The sequence below is a fragment of the Maniola jurtina genome, chromosome 3 (assembly GCF_905333055.1).
Source record: "Maniola jurtina chromosome 3, ilManJurt1.1, whole genome shotgun sequence".
In the NCBI taxonomy this organism is placed as follows: Eukaryota; Metazoa; Arthropoda; class Insecta; order Lepidoptera; family Nymphalidae; genus Maniola; species Maniola jurtina.
The window spans coordinates 3,351,527-3,378,217 of record NC_060031.1 but is presented as its reverse complement, the minus strand read 5'-3'; the positions used below and the strand labels follow the sequence as shown (position 1 = coordinate 3,378,217).

At 38.1% G+C, this 26,691-nt stretch overlaps 1 protein-coding gene across 11 annotated transcripts in view; it reads right to left on the bottom strand.

Moving 5' to 3' along the window:
* LOC123879995 (rho GTPase-activating protein 23) overlaps positions 1 to 26,691 on the bottom strand; it is a 473,286-nt gene that overhangs the window by 102,295 nt on the left and 344,300 nt on the right. For 10 of the 11 annotated variants that reach the window (XM_045927897.1, XM_045927847.1, XM_045927853.1 and 7 more), the window contains 5 exons: positions 2,665 to 2,841; positions 1,719 to 1,982; positions 1,379 to 1,620; positions 480 to 1,061; positions 161 to 375 (listed from right to left, as the gene is read on the bottom strand). In XM_045927897.1, the coding sequence (XP_045783853.1) occupies positions 161 to 375; positions 480 to 1,061; positions 1,379 to 1,620; positions 1,719 to 1,982; positions 2,665 to 2,841 (1,480 nt within the window). The remainder of the gene's footprint in view (positions 1 to 160; positions 376 to 479; positions 1,062 to 1,378; positions 1,621 to 1,718; positions 1,983 to 2,664; positions 2,842 to 26,691) is intronic. The other variant, XM_045927887.1, reaches the window with a different exon arrangement.

Genomic DNA, 26,691 nt, shown 5'->3' with positions numbered 1-26,691 from the left:
GGATGCAGGCATGGAGAGTGACGAAACACTGGAACAAGTAGGTACTGCTTGCATGCAGCAGTGTATCTATTCAATGAAAGCCTACATAGATTCCCCTACAACACTTCCTGAAGTCCTCGCTGACCTGGGGGGCTTGCTTGGATTCTCTTGCGTCTCTTACCTTGTTGAGGTTGCACGTCCAGCGAGCGCGCCTCTCTCCGCGAGGTCCGGGTCTCGAACTCCTTCCGCCGAAGCGCCACACTGGGTTCCAGTCTCGTGGTAGAGAGCCGCGCTAGCTCACTCCGCGCTACTTCCGTTCTTCTCTCGCCTACGCCTCGCGCCTCTTCTAGCTGCCTCGTGCGCGCTGTTACTAGTTGAAGCTCAGGTACTGGGTATCTGCAAGATTTAATTATTTTTTAAATAAATACGATTCTTACGACGCGATGGCCTACAGATTTTGACTATCGATTCTTTGAATTGGCAGTGAACGGGGAACTTACCTATTATCCTGGTTACTAGAAGAAGCATTGTCTTCTCTGAACTCGCTGGTGGATCCATTGGTAAGAGTTCCGACATTCGTACTCTGAATACTCGGTGAGGTTTCCTGTATCTTCGACAACGTCGCCACAAACTGGCTCTTGTCCTGTTTCGTTCTACTTTTATCGTTATGCGTTCCGTTTACTTCTCCATAACCGCTATAAGTTCCGCTGTCTACACTAGTGGCACATTCTTCTTTCCTCTGTTCTTGGGTTTGTGGTTGGAGTGACGGCGGTGGGGGGGATGCTGCGAGTGGGGGCGAGGAAGGAGGTGGCGGCCAGGCCGGTTTCTGTAGCTTCTGCGGTCTGGCGTAGAATTCTTTCTGCTTGATCGGGGGCGGTGGGGCGTCCGGGGTGACCCACCCGGTGGGTTGACTGGGACGTCGGAGGAAGGCCTCCTTCTGCTCGAGGCTCTTTCGTATTCGGGAGAGGATGATCGAGTCGTCCAGCTCTCGGCCCGTGAGTGTCGAGTTGGAGTCAAAGGAGCCGAGACTGTCTTTACTCTCCGCGGCTGATGACGGAAGTGATGTATCGGATTCTCTCCTACTGAAAGTTAAGTAAGCCAAAATTGAATTTTTAACTGCGAGTAATACTGTCTCTTGGGAATTCAGGGAAAGGCAAGATTTAAGAAAATATATGTCACAGTGGAAATGGTGGCAAAAGCGAATAATGTATTATCATTTATTTATCAAAATCGGTTGAGCCGTTGAGTAATTACTACCGGATATAGCAACAGACATACATACAAACATACAGGTCAAACTCTTTTGAGCTTTGTCCCAGTCGGGTAAAAGTTACACTGCAAGGGTTTCTAATTTTAGAATTTTTGGATTGTGGGTTTGGTAAAAAAGTATTATCCTCACCCATCATGTAAAAGATAGTGCGGCGAAGTCGGTAGTCGTGGCACGTCGAACCTCGACGGCGGCGGTGCCACGGTCGCGTACTCCGGATCCTCGCGGTGTCGGAGCGGAGCTTGCGGCGCAGGCAACGCTGGTAGCCGCGGCCGGCGGCACGCATCGAACAGGCGTGCCTCGTGTTCAGTAACCGCTGGCATTTCGAGCACCCGCTGGTTCGTCTCTGGGTTGTACGCTGCTTCGCTGAAATACTGAAGCAGAGAAGATAGATTTAATGGTGGGAATTGGTAACGTAGTGGAACGTCAGGGTTTATGGCTAGACTAGCGTCTAGTCGCGTTATTTGCTTACCCGTTGCAATAAATCGTGGTCTCTCGGCACAACAGTCAGCCTCAGCGTCTTGGGCTCCCTCTGCGCCAGCTGCACGACCCTGGCGTAGGGCGCGCGCGAGCGGCCGCACGCCACGGGCTCGCCGTTGACGGCCAGCACGCGGTCGCCGGCTCGCAGCCCCGCCGCCGCCGCCGGCCCGCCCGGCCGCACGGACCTTACGAAGATGGTGTCCATTGGCGCACCCACTGCGCCCACTGCCAAGTGCCGCGCATCCTCATATAATTCCTGGAACAAGACCGTACGTTGTCATTGTAATGTTGCTCCTTTACAGTTAACCTAAATAAATAACAGCTATAAAATTCTTGTCTACGCACAAAATACAACGTATTCGTTATTCGTGCCAAGAATACTTGCTACATTGATCTGTTGTTGTTCATAATTGCATCTGCATTATTTATGAACTAAAGATGATCATAAAATCTTTTCGGAAACTCCAGTCTATCTATGAATCGACCAATCAATGGTCAAAATCATTCGACCTTCATTCAATGAACTATTGTCGGACAAACTTCTAGCTCAGGATTTAAAAACTTGAGCTTATCTCGATCACAAGTCGGTATAAATGACCAGGATATTACCGTGTGTTATATCACTAAAATACTATGACTTGCAGATTGATTCGTAAATGTAGAACCAAAGGGAGATAGATTTTTATCTTCATTCAATAAGGAGGAACTACCAGCATGAAGCAAAAAACCGACATGTATTTTTATGTTGTATGCGTATCGGCTGGCAAAATCAAAAATCGACCAAGTGCGAGGAACTAAGGTGCCGTGGCGGGTGCCAGGGCGCTGGATGACGATGGTGCAGGGAGCAGCGCCGTGCAAGGTAAGGTAGGCGGAGTTGACGCGGTGTGGTGGTTAGGGCGTCAGTGCCTCTGTATGTAATGTAATATATCGATTCTCACCTGTAAAGACTCTGGCGGGTATACTACGAGGTGCCGGAGCGTGAAGCCGAAGCCGTGGCGGGCGTCAGGACGCTGGATGACGATGGTGCGCGGGGCGGAACAGTGCGAGGCCGGCGGAGATGACGCGGCGGTGGGAGGCGGCAACTGCACTGGAGGTGCGTGAACGACTTGCGGTGGCTGGAAAAAAAAATTACGATATTTTGCAATGATCGGCGTAAATAAAGACCGACAAGGGATAACAAATACTATTAAAAAATAATAGCGCTATCACACTATCACGCTTCACACTATCACACTAATATTATAAAGGCGAAAGTTTGTGCGTATGTATATGTGTGTATGTTTGTTACTCCTTCACGCAAAAACCACTGGATGAATTTGCCTGAAATTTAGCATGGATAAAGATTATACCCTATAAAATAAATAGGCTACTTTTTATCCCGGAAAATCGTAGAGTTCCCACGGGATTTTAAAAACCTACATCCACGCGGACGTAGTCGCGGGCATCAGCTAGTTACAAATAAAATAGAATAAATATTTGTATGTTACGTACGGATGCATAACTTTAATCGCGTCTTGAATAGCGGAGGTAGCAAACAAGCTTTAGCAGCAGAAATAACTTCCAAACCAGAATCGTAATCGTGACGACCACTCTTCTACTGAGCGGCTCGCGTCCGGATGTTATAACTACTAGTATCTAAGGAACTCGTGGACTCGACGAATTATAAAGTTAAGTAGTACAGAAATGCCATATGCCATTTAATTTTAGGGTCATTAGGGTCAATTTTACAGCCTCGTTGGTCTATGCTCGACTGAAGATGACGGGGAGAATCCAGGAGGTTCAATACCCAGTCAAAAAATAATATACTTTCGGAAAATTCGATGGGAAGGACATTGTTATTGTTTATGAGTCTGTGTGAAAATAATCATTTGAATTCTAATGCCGAAAATCATGAACACCTAAAATATGATATACCTGGGATGGTTTTCAAGAACACAGAATTCGTCATAGCAGTCCAAAGATACTCTATCATTTTGTCAGTCACATTTACGAGTGTGTTCAAAGCGTATATTGTAGCCATTTATCATTTTGTCACTCAAATTTATTTGCCAATATTTCTAGGGAAACCGTCATATTTCTAGGTGAAGCGTCTTTTTGGCACAGACCTGGAGGCTTATTTAAAGAAACATCCTACGTCCAACACCTATACCCAAAACGTGCGTGGTACTACGATCCAACTTTTAGCATGCAATTTAAAGCATACAATTAGTGTAATAAGTATTATCTTTGCGGTCATCGTGATCAACCCGTCGTCGGCCCACTACTGATCACGGGTCTCCTCTACATTGAGAAGAGGCTATCATCGCTCCTGATTGCCTCTACAAGTAGCAAATATTCGTTTAAAGTGTTTCACTTTAAGGCGGACATTAGCGGCAAGAGATTGCTCTTTACAGTTCACACACGCTTGATTACGACCGTCCCACGCTCTGTCGTCTATCCTGACGTGATTACAGGACGAGCGCCAATTCTGCGCATTCGCAAGATTAGCCACATCGCAGCAAAAACGATATTACGGCAAAAAAGTGAGGTTTACACGAGGACAAAGGCAAAGCCGATTTCTATCAAAGGCAAAAGTCATCTGAAAGGCTTTTTAAAAGCCTTTTATTACGTTGAATAGTATTAATAATAATTGTTCGAGTATGTTATCGAAGTTGATTACAGAGTTTTTGACTCCTATCCAATTGCCCAATTATCGTAAAATTGTACAAACATGCGTGGTTTGGATGACAATAGATTTATATGCTACCATATTATGTGTCTTTGATGGAGGTGTCAGGATGAAATTGGAACTGTTTGATAGCATATCGCTGCGGCGCAAGACTTTGTGGAAATCGCTATAAGAGACCCATGGACAGCAGTGGACGTCTATGTTAACAATGATGATGATGATGGTATATTATAGCATGAGAGTTGATGATTTCTAACAAGATAAGAAGAAGTTGTAGTATTAGAAAAATTATTAGAAGGATGCCTTGAGGTTAAAATTTTATCAGTCGCCAAAAGTTCCGTTTTATTTTCCTCATTCTCAAAACTTTTTCACAAGAATATGAAGATTTAACACTAATAATAAAGATTACCAGAATAAAAGACTGAAGAAACTTTACGCCTGATTGAATTGTCATAACATAAGGTCAAACGTGCCATATGACTCTGATTCTGATTTGTTTCAATATTCCGGGAAGCCCCAAGTGTTGACGCATTACGATATCGGGTTACGGAGGTAAGGGCCTTAGACGACAGCTGTAACCAGATTTTCTGGCCACGTTCCCTTCCGGCTTTGTAAGGCTTTCTTCAGGCTAGTTTATTTCTTTTTAATACCAGACGTTATATACCTAAGTTTAATTGTAACTTCATAGTGGTCAAATAAATGAATCGATTTGAATGCGGTTTTTTATTTTATTCGAAGGCGTGTTTATTCAAATTGGTTCTAATGATTGATGAAGATTGGTTCAGAGGATTATTAGCTAAATAAAAAATTCTCAGTCATAAAACTAATATTATTAATAATTATATTTCTACTTTTTGTTTCTTATTTGAAGGATACTAACGATATTCATCGTGTCTTAATTAAGTTCATATAGGTTCCTTGAAAACCAAAAAAAAACCTGAGTGGAAATATCACCCAACTCAGTATTACGAAATCTTGTGTAAAGTATTTCGTACCAATTATTTACTTTGAACTGCAAGTTGCAGCCATAAATCATTTCAAAATGACAGGAACCAATACTTATGCGTAGTCAGGTCAAACGATTAGCCTATGGTTATTTAGGATTATCGAACTATCTACGCAAATGCACGCTATGCAACTGATAAGCAAGATTGAACTATATTGGAAACAAATAGAGTCGGAACTTGATTGGTTCTTCTATTTAATTGGAATAGCTACTGGGCAGGCTTGATCACTCGCTTATAGCCTTTTAACTATGTGCGTACTATTGTAGTTCACAGTTTAGTTTAAAGAGCATGAAACGTTATTCTATTTCAACCTGTAGTAATAGGTGATTTCTTACTTTATATCGTACCAACTCTCAGATTAGTCGGCAAATAATTTCAAAAGTTTTATTCTTAATTTTTTAATTTTCATTCTAACCAGATATTTGATATTAAAAATACATTTATTTTAGTTGACATGCAAAATCTCGCTTCGTAAAGATATCTATTACTAGCGAACGAAGACGGAAGTTTTGATTAGTTTTCGTCTCGTAGGTTGCGACTACCGAATTTCCAATTTAGATTAATTATGTGTAGATTTATATCGTAATTTGTATACGAAGTTTGTGGTTACTATAGGTATATTTAATTACGTTCTGTGCTAGGTATTTAAAAAGCTTATCCTAGAGTATAAGTTGTGTAAGTAAGTCAGGACTTTGAACGGTAGTACCTATCTTAAACAATACGTCAAAGAATGAGTTTTAAAAATAGAAATGCGTGTTCGCCTCTTATCACACCTTCTGCAAGTTCATTAAGCTCCTAAACCTATTAGGTAAATGAGATTCCAACGATGTATTTATCTACGATCAAAAGATCAATGATCCTGGGCTACAGCTGACTATGTATATTTGGTAACTCAACAAACAATTGAATTGTAAAAATTACCTAATTCAAATAATGTTAAATTATAAATCACCTAAAAGATAAATATACAATACTGATCTTGTGTATTATCAATAGTTAGGTACAAGGCACACTTTTAAGAAACATTCCTCTTTATTAAGTTCAGAATGCAGAAAAAATTAGCGAAATTACAGTTGGCGTCAGGTAAAAAGAGATTTAAAGGAGGTAGAGGTCTGCGCATTACTGTACTTTCCTATTGCGCGAGAAGCGAATTCGAATGACGAAAAGATCACGCGGGCGCAGGAACCCTGATGCCAACTAGGTATTCAAGGATCCTGAAATATTATCGGGAAGTAGGTACATAGACTACATTTCTTTGTTCATTTTACAAAGATGTTTTGTGGATGTAGAGGTAATCTGCGGAACTAATGATTCGATTCTCAAAATACTTTCACTGATACACAGTACACAGCTACGTTATCCTAGAGTGGTAGGTAAGTATAGAATAAACATCGCAGACGTAGTCGCGGGCAAAAGATAGTCCATATTAAGTACAGAAAACAAGGACCAGTTAAAGTAGAAACGATATAAAAAGCAGACTTTTATAACGTCAAATAAAGCTCGCACGTGGATCTAAGGCTCTCGTATCCTTTGCCGTATAACCCGGGACCTTGAGATGTCGTTAACCCTTTCACCATAAATATTAATAGTTACAAATTCCTGAAACAGGGTTGAGCTATAGCTTCTTGAGTTTAAAAAAAAAACTGTTATTTACGATCAAATTGGATATGAGGAGATCTGTTGGAAAACCAGACATAGTGAGGTTATCATCATGATCATCATCAACCTCAGACATCAGGCTCACTACTGAGTATGAGTTTCCTTTCAGAATTAGAGAAGTTTGGCTATAGTCCACCACGCTGGTCAAGTTCGGAATGTCAGACCGGGGACACCTACCGAATAAAAAACCGACGTCTTAACCACTAAGCAGGTCTATCTAGGAGACGTCTCACCGCTTAGCAGGGTACTCGGACATAACTCGAATAACCGATTTAGGTTAGAGTGCTTTAATGGCAACCCCATACCGGAAAATGTAGCGCTAAGCGAAGGACGACCAGACATAACTAAATAACCAAAAAACCGTTATGTCTTAGGCCTTTAATATTTTATCAGCAATAGTTCGCAGCCCTGACGACACCCCGAGTGCCTCGTAAAAAGTTATCGCTCCCTATTTTGCGGCATAAATAAATACAAGTAGGTAGTAAGGCCCGTAGCAGACTCGACGTTTGAAGCATCAGTGATCGGCGATTATTGAAACCGCATCGATTTGCATCGCGTTTTGAAGGCTTTCTGCGTTCGATCGGTGTATTGAAATCGCGCGTTTTAGCGATTATTTCGATGCTGTATCGCATTTTGAAGAGGCGTTCTATCGCTGTATTGTCAAAATAATAAATTGAAACGCTCCACTTCGCACACACACAATCTACAGATGCACCTATCAAGTCGATTTTTTTCTTCTTATTTTGGTTAAGATGAAGAAAATTGACCTAATCGTTGCGATTGTAGATTGTATGTGTGCCGAGTGGAGCGCTCAATCGCGCCAACAAGCTTCCGAAGAGCAATTAAATCGCCGATCGCTGATACGAAAAACATCGTGTTTGCTATTGCTCTAAACGGCCGGTTAAAACCAGCCAGCATACTCGCCCACCGGAACCACTTTCTTTGACGTTAACTTTTTTTCAAACCACGACGGAAGAGCTGAGTGCACTTACGTTCAGCCGTAAATCCGCCGTTTTTTACAACTTTAATAATTTTAATTGCGTCTGCGAATTTAACGATTTATGCGCATAAAATTTTACGATCGTTGAAAATGTTCAATTCAAGTTTTCCAACGAACACTCGAGTCTTAAATAAATGTACAGAAGTTTGTATGTTCGAGTTAAGTGGCTGTTAATTGAGGTTTGAATAAATTTATGTAAATAATTCAATTTGCCGTGGAAATTGTAAACAAACCATTACCACTACCGGTGAGTTGACGAATACGTAATGAGTGTCTAGAGCAAATAAAACAGCCCAGCTTTCGTTTTCAGATAACTATTTGCTTAACATGTTTTGAAGTTTAGACTCATTATTGTGATCCATAACGTGCATACTCTTCAAGAGTCAATGGCGCAATCTATGATAAAATGCAGCTTACCTACTATGCATTTTAAATTCGAAGACCTTTGCCATATTCGAAAATTCTATAACTCAAAATTTAAAAAACCCCCGACACAAAAACCTCTATAAGAAAACTAGAAACGAGCTGATAACTTTCAAACGCCTTAACCGATTTTCTTCGATTATAGCTAAGAACACACTCGATCAAGCCACCTTTCAAACAAAACACAGACAGATACACAGATACACACGTCAAACTTATAACACCTCTCTTTTTGGGTCGGGGATTACAAACAAAGAAAAATATAAACCATGCGAAAAAAATTGTTACTAGTAAGTTTGATTGTAGGTACAAAAGTTTCGAAGTAGCTTATCCATGATCTTTACAATTGACAGAATAGTAGAAGGGTAGGTATTTAAGGCTCAATGATATTTTAAACCGTTGTTATCTAGATGTCCTATTTTTAATCAAAGGCATAAAAATTTCTTTACGAGTGGCCCGTATTCTTAGATCGCATACCAAAGTGACCGCAGCCTTTGCGAAACTATAACCTACATAGTTAGTGCAGATCTGTAACAAGGTTGCTGGAACCTGTGTCATAAAGAGTAAACTCTGAACAATACAAAATGCGCAGCGGAACATGTTCAATGTGGATTTCAGAGGCTGTAATACAAGGAATTAGAAGCTGTGATAGACTAGTGGTTAGAACGTCCGCCTCCTAATCGGAGGTCGGGGGTTCGATCCCGGGCACGCACCACTAACTACTCAGTTATGCGCGTTTTAAGCAATTAAATATCACTTGCTTTAACGGTGAAGGAAAAAATCGTGAGGAAACCTGCATGCCTGAGAGTTCTCCATGTTCTCAAAGGTGTGTGAAGTCTGCCAATCCGCATTGAGCCAGCGTGGCAAACTATGGCCTAAACCCTTCTGAATATTCTGAACTGCATCAAGGCACCGAGACGATCATGTAACGAAGTGTCAACACGCTGCAGTATGACAGGCTACAACAGTTCCTCGTATCGTACACGCATACGCGCGCCTTCAATGTGACATATTGCAGTGCAGTTCACGTCGCGTATTTTTTTGTTTCAGCCTTTATTAAGGTGGCTCGAACTTTTGTCTGCCAAAAAACGTAGTATTTTCTAAACCTCATACATTAAAAACAAGCTTTTTCAGTGGCAAATCTTTATGATATAGCTTTTTCCAATCTTTATTTAGAGTTTTGCCAATAATGATTTATAGAGTTAAGTTCGAGTTTTCGTTAAAAATTATCATTGCAGTCAAACAGCTGGAGATTGTCTTTTAAATTTGTTACTTACGAGAAAGAATGAGCGTATTTTAGCGATGGATCATTTTGATTTTACATTTCGAAAATACTTACTTCATATTATTATTTCTACTTACAATAGTTTTTCCAACAAAAGTAAGAATGTTTAGCTTTGAAGCTATGGTAAACTCTTGCTCTCAGATATAAATTATAAAAGCAATCTGCAACTTTTTTGTTCGTGCCAGGAACTTCATCTTAAATACCCACTCGTGCGATCATAATGCGACAGTTCGAGATAAAGAAACATATTTGACACTTGTTATCTAGACAAAGCTAACTCGCTAAGGTTAGATAATGACCTAGTTATGAAATGATGTATGGGGCTGATTGCGTTGGGGGCAAGGTCGTTAGGTTTACGATTGTTTTATGAGCAATGACATTAATAAATCTACGATAGCTTTACGATATATCATAAAGATACCTTAATACCTTAGTATAATATGGGAGGAGTGAAGTCTGAGTGCCATAAGCATCGTACTCTATATTGTAGTACCTTTATTAATTTTGATAGCTTGACAGAACACGATTTTTAGAGTACAGTACCCAAAGGGTAAAAACGGAGCCCTATTAAGAGGGGTCTCTCCGTCACTCGCTCCATACAAACGTAGTTCGTCTCTCATTGGAATACTAACCAATCACACTCAATGGAATTTTGTAGAAACGTTCCGGGAACTAATATCTATGCCTGTGTTTTTCCAGATTTCCGTTAAAATATTCGGTTTCAAAGTTACGCCGTCTTAAAAAATCACATACAAATCTTTGAGTCCCTGTAATTTTAAAACTACATATTTTTAGAAAAATCTAAAACACCACAGGCACAGATATTAGTTTCTAGAATATGTCTGCAAAATTTCATGCACTTTGGTTGCTTAATATTCAAATGAAACTGGACTACGATTGTATGGAGAAATGACGGAGAGAGCCCTGTTAAAGTCATTCTGCTGTCTGTCCGGTAAGCGTGTCACAGGTCTCTGGTCGTAGACGAAATGAGTTACAAACCTAAAATTTTGGTATTTGGTGTAAGACGTTGACCCAAACCCAAACATTTAATTAGAAATTCAATTAAATTATTTTCAGAGAGGCTTTCATACATTAAAAAAAAAATATTTTCACTACACAGTAAGACAAAATGCGCCTACTTGATGCTTTGCGTGTACTAACTGCGACCGTGTGCTACTCGTATGTCATTTGAACAGTAAGTAGACATAGACTCGGTTCTACAGAATAGGTAATTTCATTCCTCCGTCCGCTCCAGCTTAAAAGGCGTCGCCAGGCAGGTGGGTGATCAACCGATCACTTTAGCTTTATCTAAAGTACGATCGAAACCGATTTCCAGTTTTTGTTGTCACGCGAACATGCCCACGATTTCCTATCGATATTGGAAATGAAAATTTATATTTTTAATGCTTACACGGTCTGTTGAGATCAATTTATTGATAAGTGATAAGATCGCGCGATCGCTAACATTGCCGAGAGAAAACGGCAGCAAGATGGGAAAACATTGTGACAGGTCAAACTGGAATTTTATCTAGGTTTCGTTGCGATACTTGGAGTAAAAGTTCACTGATCTAGATCTAATGTACCTAGTTAACACGATCAATATGAACATACCAATACGTGGTTAGAATACTAAAATAATAACGATTACTTTATTATTTTATGAAAAGGAGAAATGTCCAGACTAACGGTCGGTTAGGTACCTACTTATTTGTCAAAAAATGATCTTTTTTGGCAATTAACAACGTCGCTAAGTAACCGATTGACTAATTACGCATAGACTGATTAATTATTAATTAATTTCGGTCGTTAATAGATTTTCAGAGCCCGATAAGTAATTTGTGTCTATTATTCTTTTAAATCATTATTTTTAATTTTCATTCGTGTGCGCCAACGCGTTCCAGTCTCGCACGTTGGAAACTTCGACACTTTATTTCAGCCAAATCTATTCCATGTAACTCTAATAGGTATTAGGTATTAGGTATTACTCGTGTACCTTTGAACTGATCTGTTTAACATTTCAAAAAGAAATGCTAAACAGATCAGAACGAACGCAAAACTTTGAATTCAAACTATGTACGAGTGTGAGCCGAAGGGATTGATAATCGACATCTCTATAGCTTCTTGCTAAGCTCTTAATCACACTGTCAGAACAGCCAGAGTACAGAGCAACTATAACTCAAAATTTAAAAACCCCCGACACAAAAACCTCTATAAGAAAACTAGAAAAGAGCTGATAACTGTCAAACGGCTGAACCGATTTTCTTCGATCATAACTAAGAACACTCTCGATTAAGCCACCTTTCAAACAAAAAAAACTAAATTAAAATCGGTTCATTCGTTTTTGAACCAAGATGCCATAGACAGATACACAGACACACAGAATATACACAGATACACACGTCAAACTTATAACACCCCTCTTTTTGGGTCGGGGGTTAAAAATCTGAAATATAGACCGTTGACAATGAAATAGACCGTTGACAGTGAAATTGATGCCCAAGATAAGATGTTTCGCAACAAATGTTATAAAGCATTTATAACTTCTATGAGTATTGTAAGATCGAAGCAATACCCGACTAATATAAAGTTGGAATTAAAATAAATGTCCTACAGCTGTATCGTTCGGTTCCTGGAGATTATGGTCGATGTTGACAAGTGACTAGTTTCCCGTAGTTAAATCAAACCTAGCGCCTTTAATTGATTAGCTCGCTATCGATACCGGTACTGGGTGCTCGTGACTCGATAGAAAAACCCTTAAGTTTACTCTTAACTGTTATATAAACCGAGATTGTTATGTGATCAGTTATTGCCTATGTAGGGATCAATTAATAGTGATTTATAAGTTTCGTATAAATCGGTTAATCGGATAGGCCTTTAAGAATCCCATGGGAACTGTTTAATTTTCCGGGATGAAAAGTAACCTATGTCCGTCCCTAGGATGTAAGCAAACTCTGTGCCTTTCATCAAAATCGGTTAAACTGTTGGACCGTGAAAAGCTAGCAGACAGACAGATAGTCAGACCGACAGACAGGTAGACAGAGAGACAATATTACAGATAACTTTCGCATTTATGATATCAAGTATGGATTACTTATACAGATAGATTAAAAGGGTTTATTGTGTGCTCCAAATAAACTTATTTTGATTCTCGATTGAATACTAACCAATCAAACTCAACAAAATCTCGTAGACACGTTCTAGGAACTAATTATTCCAAACTAGCCGATGCCCGCGACTTCGCCCGCGTGGTTTTAGGTTTTTTGAAATCCCGTGGGAACTCTTTAATTTTCCAGGATAAAAAGTAGCCTATGTGCTAATCCAGGATATTATCTATCTCCATTCCAAATTTCAGCCAAATCCGTTGAGTAGTTTTTGCGTGAAGGAGTAACAAACAAACACACACACACACACACACACACACACACACACACACATACAAACTTTCGGCTTTATAATATTAGTGTGATTTCCCTAAAAATGTCTAACTTTTAAAGTTACACGGGTTTATTTGTATCTAATCGGACTACCCGCTGGTGTGTCCCTACTCTTACAGCTACGTGATATCAAATGTGACCGGTTCTGCGCAGCTAAATAAAATCCAGACGCCAGGCTATTATGCCGTGTCTAATTGATTTGCATGCTAAACACATAGATACCGGTATTTTGTGTATATTTAGCACAGGAATACAAATGTACAGTCAGCAACAAAGCTAGATTTGCACCCGCCAGTACAAGCGACTATGGACGGATACAAACCTTTGTTGCTGACTGTGCATACGGTATAAATGTGCCTACGGTATTATTCAGATAGATCAGGTGCTAATCGAATGGGTATCATCCATACTTCCACACTAATATTATAAGTGCAGAAGATCAGAACGGATCTTACCATAATAATATATCTGAATAAGTATATATATGCCTAAAATATAGAGCAGAAATCATGTAATATAATTTAATAAACACACCGATTTTACAAGTAGGTAATCGATTAGCAAGAACTATCGATCAACAGCAAATTATCCGTATTTGTAACTCGATCTCTATGACATTATCGAGTTCTTATCACATCTTACTTCTTACTTAATACTAGCTGATGCCCGCAGCTTCACCCGCGTGGATTTAGTTTTTGAGTTCGAATTTGAGTGGGAAAACGCTAAGTGTAAGAAGATGAAAATGGAGAACTATATAGGGTACAGATAATAGGGTACAGATCACTGTCGTCGCCTTGTCAAGCTAGGAACTCTGGTGCTGGATCACTGGATCGCTGGATTCAATGCTTGGTTAACAGGCAAAATTAATGCTCAATCTATTTTTCAAAAGAACAGCAATCAATCAATCATATCTATCAATCACAATCTAGAACGCTGTTATTTGTCAAAAAGACTTGATGAATAACAACATTGCTAAGTAACTTATCGACAGATTACAGATAGATTGATTATTAATTTCGGCCGTTAGTGAAATTGAATTTTCAAATTAATTGAGTTGTAGTTTTCAAAAACTATACTTTTCAAATTTAATTTAATATAAGGAAGTAATTTTTCTTACATAATATAATTATGTGGAAGTAGCCGCATAAATAAGTATGCAGAGAAGCAATAAGGCGTTTTTCAAAATAAATGGTTAGTTAGTTTGAAAAGAAAACTAATAGCTATTAGTTTCTATGCAAATTTCGCGGTTATATTCTACTTTACTACGGTCTTATTTGTCTCGGTACAGACCTAATACGACTACAAAAAGAATAAGTAATTGCTCTTTTAGCTTCCTTGTTTTAGACTATTGATAATAAAGAAAAATCTTACTTTCACTAAACGTTGACTATATTTTGCTTATATTTGGATATATACATAATTACATAATTACATACATAATTACATATGGATATATACATTATAATAAATCAGTCTTATTGGGCTGATGGACCGTGAAAAGGTAATAGACATACGTACACACTTTCGCATTTATAATATTAGTATGGATTTAGTAGGACTCTCTCCGTCGTCACTTGCGCCATACAATCGTAGCCCCAATTTCATTTGAATATTAAGCAACCAAAGTCAATGAAATTTTGCAGACATATTCTAGAAACTGCAGATGTCTGTGCCTGTGGTGTTTTAGATTTTTCTAAAAATATGTAGTTTTAAAATTACAGGGGCTCAAAGATTTGTATGTGAATTTTTAAGACCACGTAACTTTGAACCCGTATATTTTAACGGAAATCTGGAAAACCACAGGCATAGATATTAGTTCCCGGAACGTTTCTACATAATTCCATTGAGTATGGTTGGTTAGTATCCCAATGAGAGACGAACTACGTTTGTATGGAGCAAGTGACGGAGAGACCCCTCTTAATCAACATTAACAATTCAGTAACAAATCGGAACGGCCAGCCTTTACGCTAATAAACCAGCGACACGGCAAACAACACTAGTAGACAACCGATCGACCGAGGCGATCGAAACCACTCGAGATTTATATCGAACGCAATAATGTAAATCTGCGCAGGGCCTTAATTAACTTCCCCGCATCTCATTACTTGCTCGATACCTACCTGAGGTAACAAAAAGTTAAACCGAGCAACACTTCCTACTGTTAAGGCTCTCTCGCATTAAACTTCTTATACTGGATTCCCATGGTGCGTGATTTTGCGGAATATACGCAGACCGACGACCACGACCAGCCACACCACGCACAAGGCTCGGAAGATACTCTTCTCGTGTTCGTCGGTGTGAGCTGGTCCGCGTCCGTCCGCAGTATCACGCACCGGTCTATCACAATCGGGACAGTCAGGTGATATGACTTTATTCATTAAGTAACCAAAATTTAGTGGAATGTGTCCGGAACGAATACGCATCAAATATACACAATCGGAACGGCCAGCCTTTACGCTAATAGACCAGCGACACGGCAAACAACACTAGTAGACAACCGATCGACCGAGGCATTGAGGACGTACACATTTATTAGTGGAATATGTGCGGAACGAGGCGGAGAGATGGGAGATCTGCAATAGATTTCCCATTCTTCGCCAGGACGGCGGCTGTAACGGTGCCCTATCCCAACCTCTGTCGGATGTGGCTAGGGCACTGTTACGGCTGTACAAGAAGGCCTTACGCAAATAAGTGGTTAGGTATATAATGTGGCCTTACGGAGTGGCATTTTCCAAATGGAAACAACTCCCAAAATCAAGATTTAAAAAAAAAAAAAAGTATCACGCACCGTGGGAAACCGGTATTAGACAGCACAAGTTAATACTCGTAGATCACTGTGAGTCCGATAACCAAGAGAATAAGACTTTACGTACCTTTATTAGTTCTTGATAGGAAACTTAATATCACTTTCATGCAATTAGCAAGTACTAGTACATTTGCGTCAGTCACATAGAAAACATTCTCAGAATTACTGAAAGAGGAGTAGGTAGTAAGGACTTATAGATTGTTGAATGGTTTCATCCGGATATCACATGTCACTTAGCCTTTGACGTTTATTTGGCTTCAGATGTCTAAACAACATGCAAATGAACAAGAATATAGGGAGTTATTTATTCAAACTAATACTATTTATCCATGCATTTATCATCGCCTACTTTTAGCAACCGTTTGTAACTACGCACTAAATACATTTTGTTACAAGAAAGCTATTAATTTCAAACAAGAAAATACAAGTTTGAAAGAAATAGAAAGATTATTTATTAATAAACTTTTATAATTTTTGCTAACGATTTCGTAATCATAAGCACGTTCTGTAACATTATAAGGTACCTAAGCAATGATTATATTTTCCCGGAATAAAATGTGCGTAGGTATCTACTATCATATTGTGTTCTCCTGATCTTTGTGCCAAAATTTCTTCGACATCGTGATCGAGCGTGACATGTATAAAAGGGACAGACAGACAGACTGACAGGCAAGTCTTTGAATTTTTGTATAGGTGTGGAATAAACACAAAAAGGTGTTATGTTTTTAAAACATTACTCCAGTTTATTATCAACCCCAAACACGTTCTTATCGTGTTAAGTAAGCACCAATATTTCTCACTGAGCAGACGTCAACTTTCGATTTCATCCAATCCGGTATGACATCTCAATTCCACTCTCTCTGGATTGGCTGATTATTACCCGCCATAATTATTATTTATTGTTTCAGCTGGCATTACTGCGATTTACATATTGCTGAGTAAATTAACAAGTGTTCTGGCAGCTTACGTAAACTTGGGACAAGACTGCAATTACTTTTATACATGGCATAATATTGTATATCAAATCTTTGAAAAGAGCAACCGCCGAGTTTCTTGCTGGTTCTTCTTGGTAGGAAAGGCATTCCGAAGTAGTAGATGCATTTGACGATTCAAAAGTACTTGTACTTTAATTGAATATTTTTTTTAATGTTAAGAGGGCTCTCTCCGTCACTCGTTTCATACAATCGTAGTTCCAGTTTCATTTGAATACTAAACAACCAAAGTCCATGAAATTTTGCAGACATATTCTAGAAACTAATATCTATGTCTCTGGTTTTCTAGATTTCTGTTAAAATATTCGGTTTCAAAGTTACGCGGTCTTAAAAATTTTCATACAAATCTTTGAGCCCCTGTAATTTTAAAACTGCATATTTTTAGAAAAATCTAAAACACCACAGACACAGATATTAGTTTCTAGAATATGTCTGCAAAATTTCATGGACTTTGGTTGCTTATTATTCAAATGAAATTGGAACTACGATTGTATGAAACGAGTGGAAACGAGTGACGGAGAGAGCCCTGTTAATAGTGGAATTGTTTTATTAGAACACGTTTTAAAATACTATATACTTAGCTTCCTAAGTATATAGTACCTTTTAGTGTTTCTTAGCTGACTTAAAAGTTAAACAAAGAACAGAAACCATCACGGAGAAACGCCTAATCGACGCGAGTTGTGATTTGCCCGGCGGAAGACTTCGGAAGTCCAGGATATACAAAGAATTAAACGCTTAATCTGCTATAATCCGCTGAAAAAGGCAAAACTGTATAGTACAACATGCAGCATGCGATATGCACCGCTCGCCCTCCCTCTGCTAAACATGCAGAAAAAGCCAGCCACCAAGCAAGCCCCGAGTACCACCACGCAACACCACACAAATCCACATCCATGCACGTTTCGCTACGACACCGGAGCATCCTCAGGAGATGTAGACTTCACAATTCACAATTTCTTCGGACAGAGCCTTCGTATAATAATTATGACAGAATTTCACTTACAGGTAAGTTCGTTTAATCATTAATTATATTATTATAGATCATAGCAGATTAAGCTTTTGATTCTTTGTATAGCTAAAATTTTAATATCTTAGTCTTTCCACTTTGTCAAACACAATCTCTAAAGTTCACTGTTTCAAGAGCGTGTGATACGCTTGCTCGACACTGTGACACCACATCAAAGTGGAGATCAAAGATATACCACTTAGCTTGTTGAACTGGCACAAAGTTGTTGCGACAGATATAAAAATACAACAGCTATTTAACAAGTACAAAATAGGTCAAGACATGAAGATTAACGATATACATGAGTTAATCTGTGCATATAAATTTTTAAGTAGTAGGTATGTGCAAAATATTTAGATCAAAGCTTTGTTTCAGCTTTTCATTATTAATTTATGAACTACGTTTAATTTAGACTTTAGAGTCTAAATTTTAGACCATAGACTCCCCTTCTGACGCGAATGCACAGTTGTAATTTATCAAAAAAAAAAAAAATCATAATGTCATGTACTGTATGGATTGAAACCACAAATATACATTAGTATGATGTCACGCTGACAGTTGTCTAATATTTTATCTGTGGTGGTTAGTTATAAAAAGGGGGATTTCGAAAACGCCTGTCAATTATTACAATGTTACGAAGGCATTATGTCGGACAGCCCGAGTATGTTTCGTCAGTGTCTATCACAGTGATTTATGAGTGCGGTAGACGCTTTCCTAACGCACTCGTACATAGTACTGACAAAATGTATTCAATGGGGAAGTTAGAACAAAGAAGCATTTCGACATGTTAATTGTTGATGGTAGCGTAGGTGGAGAATAGGTGATGTGCACTATGGACTTTTGCTTTGTACAATGAATTTAATATAAATGAGTTGATAGAAAATTAGGCAAGTTTTTAAAAGTTTGAACGACATAAACTTATGTAGTATGTAACCATAATTGCACAGATGTACATATCATAAAATAGGTATATATTCATGTAGAATATCTGTCTCCTTTAACATTTATGAAAAATAGATTTTTGTGCCTGAATTAATTTCATGATTTAAATATGCAAAATATACCGCCATCTGATAAGAGTAATATAAGTTGTCAATAAAAAGTCTTACATAGATATTATTAAATTTTTCCTTTTTTTTGCATATACAGCACTCGGTAACATGGAAAGTAATAGCAACTTTTCATATTTATGATCGAATTATTCAGTTTTTTTTTTGTGGCTCTTGCACTTCTACTGCTTGCCATTTCAGCTTAGGAACCCGTTTAGCACTTTCAGTTACTCTGGTTCTTCTACGGACTGTCATTTCTGATTTGATCACGTAGGAAACTCCAGGCGCAGCTCTCTCCATCGCTCGCCGAGTGCCTCTGAGCTTTATATATTTATATATATATATTTATTTTTCATGTACCAAAATTGTAGTTACAAAGTTAAGATAAATTAAGCTATGTACATAGGAAATGCTTATCTCTAAACAGAGATTTCTTCCAGCTTCCCCGTGCAGGTTGTGCAGCTTTCTTATGAGGCAAGTATGAAGCCCATAGGTAGTGACCGTGTCTCGGATTTTTAGCCATACTTACTAAAATAATATAAACAAGTGTAAATTAAAAATTTATAACACCCCCGACAAAGTATCTGAGTTTTCCAAAACATCATTTTCAAATAAATAATTATGTATCAAGGCAACGTCCATCTTGACAGCTTGACATATTTTGTCAATTGACATAATATTATGAACCTAACGGTTATGTAACCTTCTTTTCTACAAGAAAACTAGAAAAGAGCTGATAACTCTTAAACGGCTGCACCAATTTTTTTGGATTATAGCTAAGAACACTCTCGATCAAGCCACCTTTCAAACAAAAAAAAGTAAATTAAAATCGGTTCATTCGTTTAGGCGCTACGATGCCACAGACAGATACACAGATACACAGATACACAGATACAGAGATACACAGATACACAGATACACAGACACACAGATACACAGATATACACGTCAAACTTATAACACCCCTCTTTTTGGGTCGGGGGTTAAAAATAAAATGCACCGAAGTGAAGCAGGAACAGACTTGAAACGTGTCACAAAGACACCGGTAGGTTAATAAGCCGTAATAATCCCCATTAAGTGACGGCAGTGGACAAGTTCGCTCCTTTTACCAACAACTTCCAAGACCCAAGTATGTCACAGGTATCGGATATCGATGTATTTTAATTTTTTACACGAATAAGGAAGAGAGGTTAAACAATTATTACTTTGGAGCCTGGAGATAATTATTGTATTGTTTTTGCGATATCGATAATTGCAGTGTAATCATATGGCGGACGTATCATATGTACCTACTTACTGCATGCAATTAAAGGTTTCTAGATTTAATAAAGTTGATTATTATAATTAAGTAGGTAATAGAGCAAGCCACCTGATTAAATTACGTCGTTTTATTTTGTGCAGTTGATTACTATAGTAGGTATTAATCGATATTATCAAATTAATCAATACATATTTGATACCTGTGGGTATAACCTACCTGTTCTACCTAACATATCTATTTAACAGTGGCTACGATTCCAAGACTAGTATTTTAAGACTATTTTTTTTAAAGCCAAGTATAGTACTGAGAACTGATAATAACAATAGGTTTTTATTAAGGATAATGAACCTTTTATCTGTATGGCTTATAAAGTTTTCATTTGATAACAAATTAGCGACTATATCACGGTAGTATCTAAACGCCGATGAAGCCCAAAATACAAAATGAAGTCAAAGATCAAGATAAGCTAATTTAGATTATAAATATCAATCATTTATTTCCAGTAAATAATAATAAGTAGTAATGTCTTGTTGTGGTGCTACCACACCATCGATTTGTAATCTACACCGTACTGGTACGCTAAATTGCACCCAGACTTAGCGAGCAAGGCCTTCGATGACCACTAGATCAATTAGGGACGTTGTGTGAGATAAACGGTTTAAAGCCTGTTTAACAGGGCTCTTTCCGTCACTTACCTACTCCATACAATCGTAGTTCCAATTTCATTTGAATCCAACCAAAGTCCATGAAATTTTGCAGACATATTCTAGAAACTATAATATCTGTGCCTGTGGTGTTTTAGATTTTTCTAAAATCATGTAGTTTTAAAATTACAGGGGCTCAAAGATTTGTATGTGAATTTTTAAGACCGCGTAACTTTGAACCCGTATATTTTAACAGAAATCTGGAAAACCACAGGCATAGATATTAGTTTCTAGAATATGTCTGCAAAATTTCATGGACTTTGGGTGCTTAATATTCAAATAAAATTGGAACCACGTTTGTATGGAGCGAGTGACGGAGAGACCCCTCTTAAGCCACGCCAAAAGCCGTCATTTTTGCTGAAATCTGACAGACCACAGACATAGATCCCGGAAAGTGTTGAGCGTGCATCACTGCTCTAAAGAATTCTACTTATCATAAAATCTTCGCATCACTCCCGATCGCTTGGCGGAGGCGGCTCGTATTTACGATGCAGCTAATATTATTTATGTGTCAACTTGTTCTATTTTCGAAATCGGCACACTGTATGCGCTCCCGCATCTAAGCGTGATTCATTGCCGGGAAATGGATGCATTTCTATATCTGAAATCCGAATATATCGGGAAGAAACAAACGGTATAATCTATCCGCAATCCGCATACCTTCAGTTCATTTAATCCCAGCGACTAAGCGCACGGGTCTCCTCTCAGAATGAACTAAGGATAACTTAAAATTTAAAAACCCCTGACACAAAAACCTCTAATAATCTTCAAACGGCTGAACTGATTTTCTTGGATTATAACTAAGAACACTCTCGATCAACGATCAAGCCACCTTTCAAACAAAAAAAACTAAATCAAAATCGGTTCATTTGTTCAGGCGCTACGAAGCCACACACAGATACACACGTCAATCTTATAACACCCCTCTTTGTGGGTCGGGGGTTAAAAAGCAACTACTTATAGTGTAGTTCATTATGTTGGTCCATATGAATGTCAGCGAATAAGGGGTCAGGCTCCCTAGGGTGTATGCAGAATTCATCGCTAATGACAGAAATGCACTGGGTGTTGCGTCAAGCGCGATCTTTTGTTTTACTGCATCGTGCCTTTAGGCGCTAAGGGCTTTCCTCGTTAAGTCCTAAGTTTCCCGTTTACACAACTTGCAGGACTGTAGGTAAAGGGTGCAATGTGAGAGAAATTATTAACAGGGCTCTCTCCGTCACTTACTCCATACAATCGTAGTCCCAATTTCATTTGAATATTAAGCAACCAAAGTCTATAAAATTTTGCAGATATATTCTAGAAACTAATATCTGTGCCTGTGGTGTTTTACATTTTTCTAAAAATATGTAGTTTTAAAATTACAGGGGCTCAAAGATTTGTATGTGAATTTTTAAGACCGCGTAACTTTGAAACCGAATATTTTAACGGAAATCTGGAAAAAACACAGGCATAGATATTAGTTCCCGGAACGTTTCTACAAAATTCCATTGAGTGTGATTGGTTAGTATTCAAATGAGAAACGAACTACATTTGTATGGAGCGAGTGACGGAGAGACCCCTCTTAAAACAAGGAGTGCTAAAACTCCCTACCGTCTGAAATAGCTAAAGGGTTGTGAGAGTCGAGTTGAGAGAGGCATGTCTACACAATACACCTGCCTGTTAGATAAATTAATTACTTATATAAGCAATGACCTATGTGTGTTGTGGCTTTTATTTCATTCAATGTGTTAGTAGTGGTTATTTATATTTACGTGATGAGCCCGTACCTTTTTACCTACTTGTACTTATTAAACTCAAGATGTCTTTATTCTTTATCTTATTTGTTACGTTATTCGTATACTTTTAAGGTTTGCATGAAAACGATAGGAAAATAAACACATGAAGCAATTTCCTTTTATGCTAATGGTTTGGTAGGTAGATATGAGAGTTATAAAGTACATTGCCGTTGGTATTCTTATTTTAAATGGATAGCAAGTCAAAATAGTGTGATGGGCTTTAGCTTACAAAAACTCTCTTACCAACATCACTCTTACGGATTTCCATATTTCGTGTCCTTGATCAGATTAAATTTATTACCTGTAACAAGTAATAAAAGATTAGAGATTACATTAGGTAAAAGTAAATGAACATTGCATTATTAAGTAGGCAAATAGTGAGTACCTATGTAAGTAAGTACTAATGTTATGAAAAACATACATATACGTATTCTTTAACGAAACCGCGATTGCCTTAGGACCATGGTCGACAAACCACATGGTGAGGTGTAGCAATAATAATAACATTATTATAACATTCAGTTTTGCAAGATATTATCGTGAAGTGAAGCAGACTATAACGGGAATCATACAACATAAGAAAGCTCAGGGTCACTCAGCGAAGATGGAGAGAGATATCTTGGAGTTTCTCAACGTGATCAAATCAGACATGAGGAGATCCGTACGAGGACCAGAATAACCTGCACATAGTTGAACGGGTTGTGTAGCTGAAGTGACAAGGGGCAGGACACAGTTTGAAAATCTATAGACGTTGGGGTCCCAACTCCCAAGGTGCTGGGATGGCGACCTCGTACCGGAAAGCACAGCATTGGAAGACCCTTCACTAGGTCCACAGACGACATCAAACGAGTCGCAGCGAGCCGCTGAATTCAGGCGGCGCATGACCTATGCCCAGCAGTGGAGTCTATCGGTTTTTTCTAAATTTTTAGTTGCTTGGCTGCAATCTTGCTGGCGATTGATGATGCAGCCTAAGATTGAGCGCGCTTGCCTAGAAGATGTCTATACATGACTATATAAGAACACTGGTAGGTAGACCTAGAATACCGCGATTTTTAGTAGGCGTAATTAAAAACAACAAACTCTATTATAGTTTCCATTAATTTCTCTTTTGTTTGATGGCTTTCAGGTAATTTATTCCAACAATCACTTGTTGCGATGTTCGTGACAAAAAGTCATCAAGAGAAAAAGCCAAAAGCCTCCGCAGTACTGAATTGCCCTCATTAGTGGCGGGCACTTTTGTTGCGTTTATAATAGACCTAGTATGCCGTAATGACTTCAAAAGGCATGGCTAAAGGTCGATAGAAATGGCAGTATAATATAAATCGTTACACAAGGGAGTAACATAACTGACTTCAAAAATTATTTCGTAAAATAAATTAGAAGTAGAGGACTTGTAAAAAATCTAAATTATTATATTATTGGTAGATTTATTTGGCTATCCAGAAGCGATTTTAGATAGGGGTATGGTAATTTCGAAAACTGTCAAGGAATTATTGTCGTCCGAAAACGAGTTACAGGCCTCAGCCCGGCTAGCATATAGACAGTAGATAAAAATTATATCCCCAATTATATCCACTGATTTCTATGACATCAGTGGATATAATCGGAGGATATAATTTTTATCTACTGCCCATGCTAACCGGGCAGGGTTTCTTTCTTATGCCCGGGATTTATTAACGGCGTTCTTCGTTTTATTGCCGAAAAATACCACTTAGAAGACGCGTCTCCTTACCGTCCATAAAGAGTGAGTCACTCACGCCTTGGAAAATCGCATTCAAAATTACATAATCCAAATACATTACCACCTCTTTAGTCTACTTAGTTGTACTGTTAACAAGTATTGCAATAAACCGTGCATTACCGCGGTACACGGGAACCCGCTTAGCTTAACACGCTCTAAAGCGACTTTTGATGTTTGCGAGACCTTTAAACTCCGTACATTTAGGACTATGTTTAATTGGAGGCAATATATCCTGGTAACTAGGTCAGGTCTTATGTCTTCAATGTTTTTGCGCCATGCAATCGCTATCGCCTCTATCTGGTGGTAGTAAAGTGAAAATAAATGTTTGATTATTTTAAATATCGGCCAGCTTAAAGTCAGTCCACAATAATTCCCAGTTGAGCGGTGATTTAACCAGTAAAAGTTTGAACCATATTCTAGTTCAATGATTTTAACTAGGTTAATTGCTTAAATTCACCAATTCACATAGGTGCTCACCAAGGCTCATTTTATTCAAACTCCGGACAAGTATTGTGTTAAAAATTAGTTATTGTATTCGATAGTCTGTAAAATAAAAATTCTCATTTCCCACATAGTGAATTGTCTAATTGACTAAAAAAGTATGACTTACCTTATCTACGAGTCAAACTATCATACAAATGAAGCAAAGTTAGTTGTGTCTGTCCTTATAATTCAGCAAACGCATCAGGCTACTCTTTCTAACTTTTACTCATTTTTATGATTGTTTAACTTGAAGATAAAAAAATCATTGGTAAGAGATTCTTTCACCTAATTATGACTAACCTAACATTAGCAGCTTTCAAGCTTTCAAATTAGTAAGGTAAAACATCGATTGAAAATTGCAAATACTTCCTTGCATCCACTACCATAATATAGTCCTTGAGAAAATGTGAATAAGCAGGATGTCTTATTTTAGCTTTGAATGATCTATGTCACCTAGTCGTTACTCACAATTAGCTGTGCAACTATTACTGAATCAAGAAACAGTTAAAAATTATTTTGCTATAATCCGCCAACAGAAAAAATCTGTATGGTCAAACATGCAGTTACAAGCTAAGCACCGCTTACCTTTTTTAACTGTTTCTTGTTAAACATGAACTTTCGCAACGTAACGCCTGATTCTATCCAATATTTATTACTTAATCTGTGCATCTCGAATTGTTTTCAGGAAGCCCTCCCACGCGGCAATCAGCGAATTCCGTCGAGTTGTCGTTTGATATCTCTATTTGCTGATATTACGGACGTGAAGACTGTCTGGCTCACCTACGTTGATCAATTTAAGTCTATCCAACCAAATGATTATGATACCTATTGTTTTTAAAAAAGTCTCCATTTAAATTTCGTTAAGAGTGTAGATATCAATTTAGGTAAGTAAAGTTTTCTGTTAACCGTTTCATCTGGAGGATTCGGGATCTTCTAAGATGACAGAGCCTTCCATTTGCGATGCTTTTGGTTTGTTGAAAAGCCATTATTTTCTATTTCTTAACGCATGTTTTATGATGCAAGCAAGTGTTTATTTTCAATTGGTTGAAACGTAATTTTGCAACTGTTGTTAATGTTAATAAAACACCAATATCAATACTAGATCAATATAAATGCATGTAAATCGTCTTTTTCGTCGATAAAATTTGTAATTCACTATCTCAATATCTAATTTAATTTTTTATTAGAACTTCATAAAACCTGTTCGGAACATTTTATCATTTTGTTGACAAGTTACACTCATCGTTTGAGTAAGTATGGTTTGCATAATTTCCGGTTTATGTTTCGCTTACCTAATATAATATTTAAGTGCTAAAACCAATTTATCTGTGATTATATTTGAATATAATTTCTTACATTACTATTAATCATCGTGTTTAATTCGGCGGCGGCGGATTATGTAACTGTCGATTGCGATATTTAGCATAATATTATATCTTATTCGTATTATAATTTTATTTGATCAAGTGTTGATATTATAGGCTACTGTAATAAGTTTCTTTCTGGTTTCTACTCGGCAAAATCAATTTTGCGAATCGGTGATCACACTTCACACTAATATTATAAAGGCGAAAGTTTGTGTGTATGTGTGTGTGTATGTTTGCTTCAGGCAATAACTACTAGAGGGATTTGGCTGAAATTGGAATGGAGATAGATAATATCCTGGATTAGC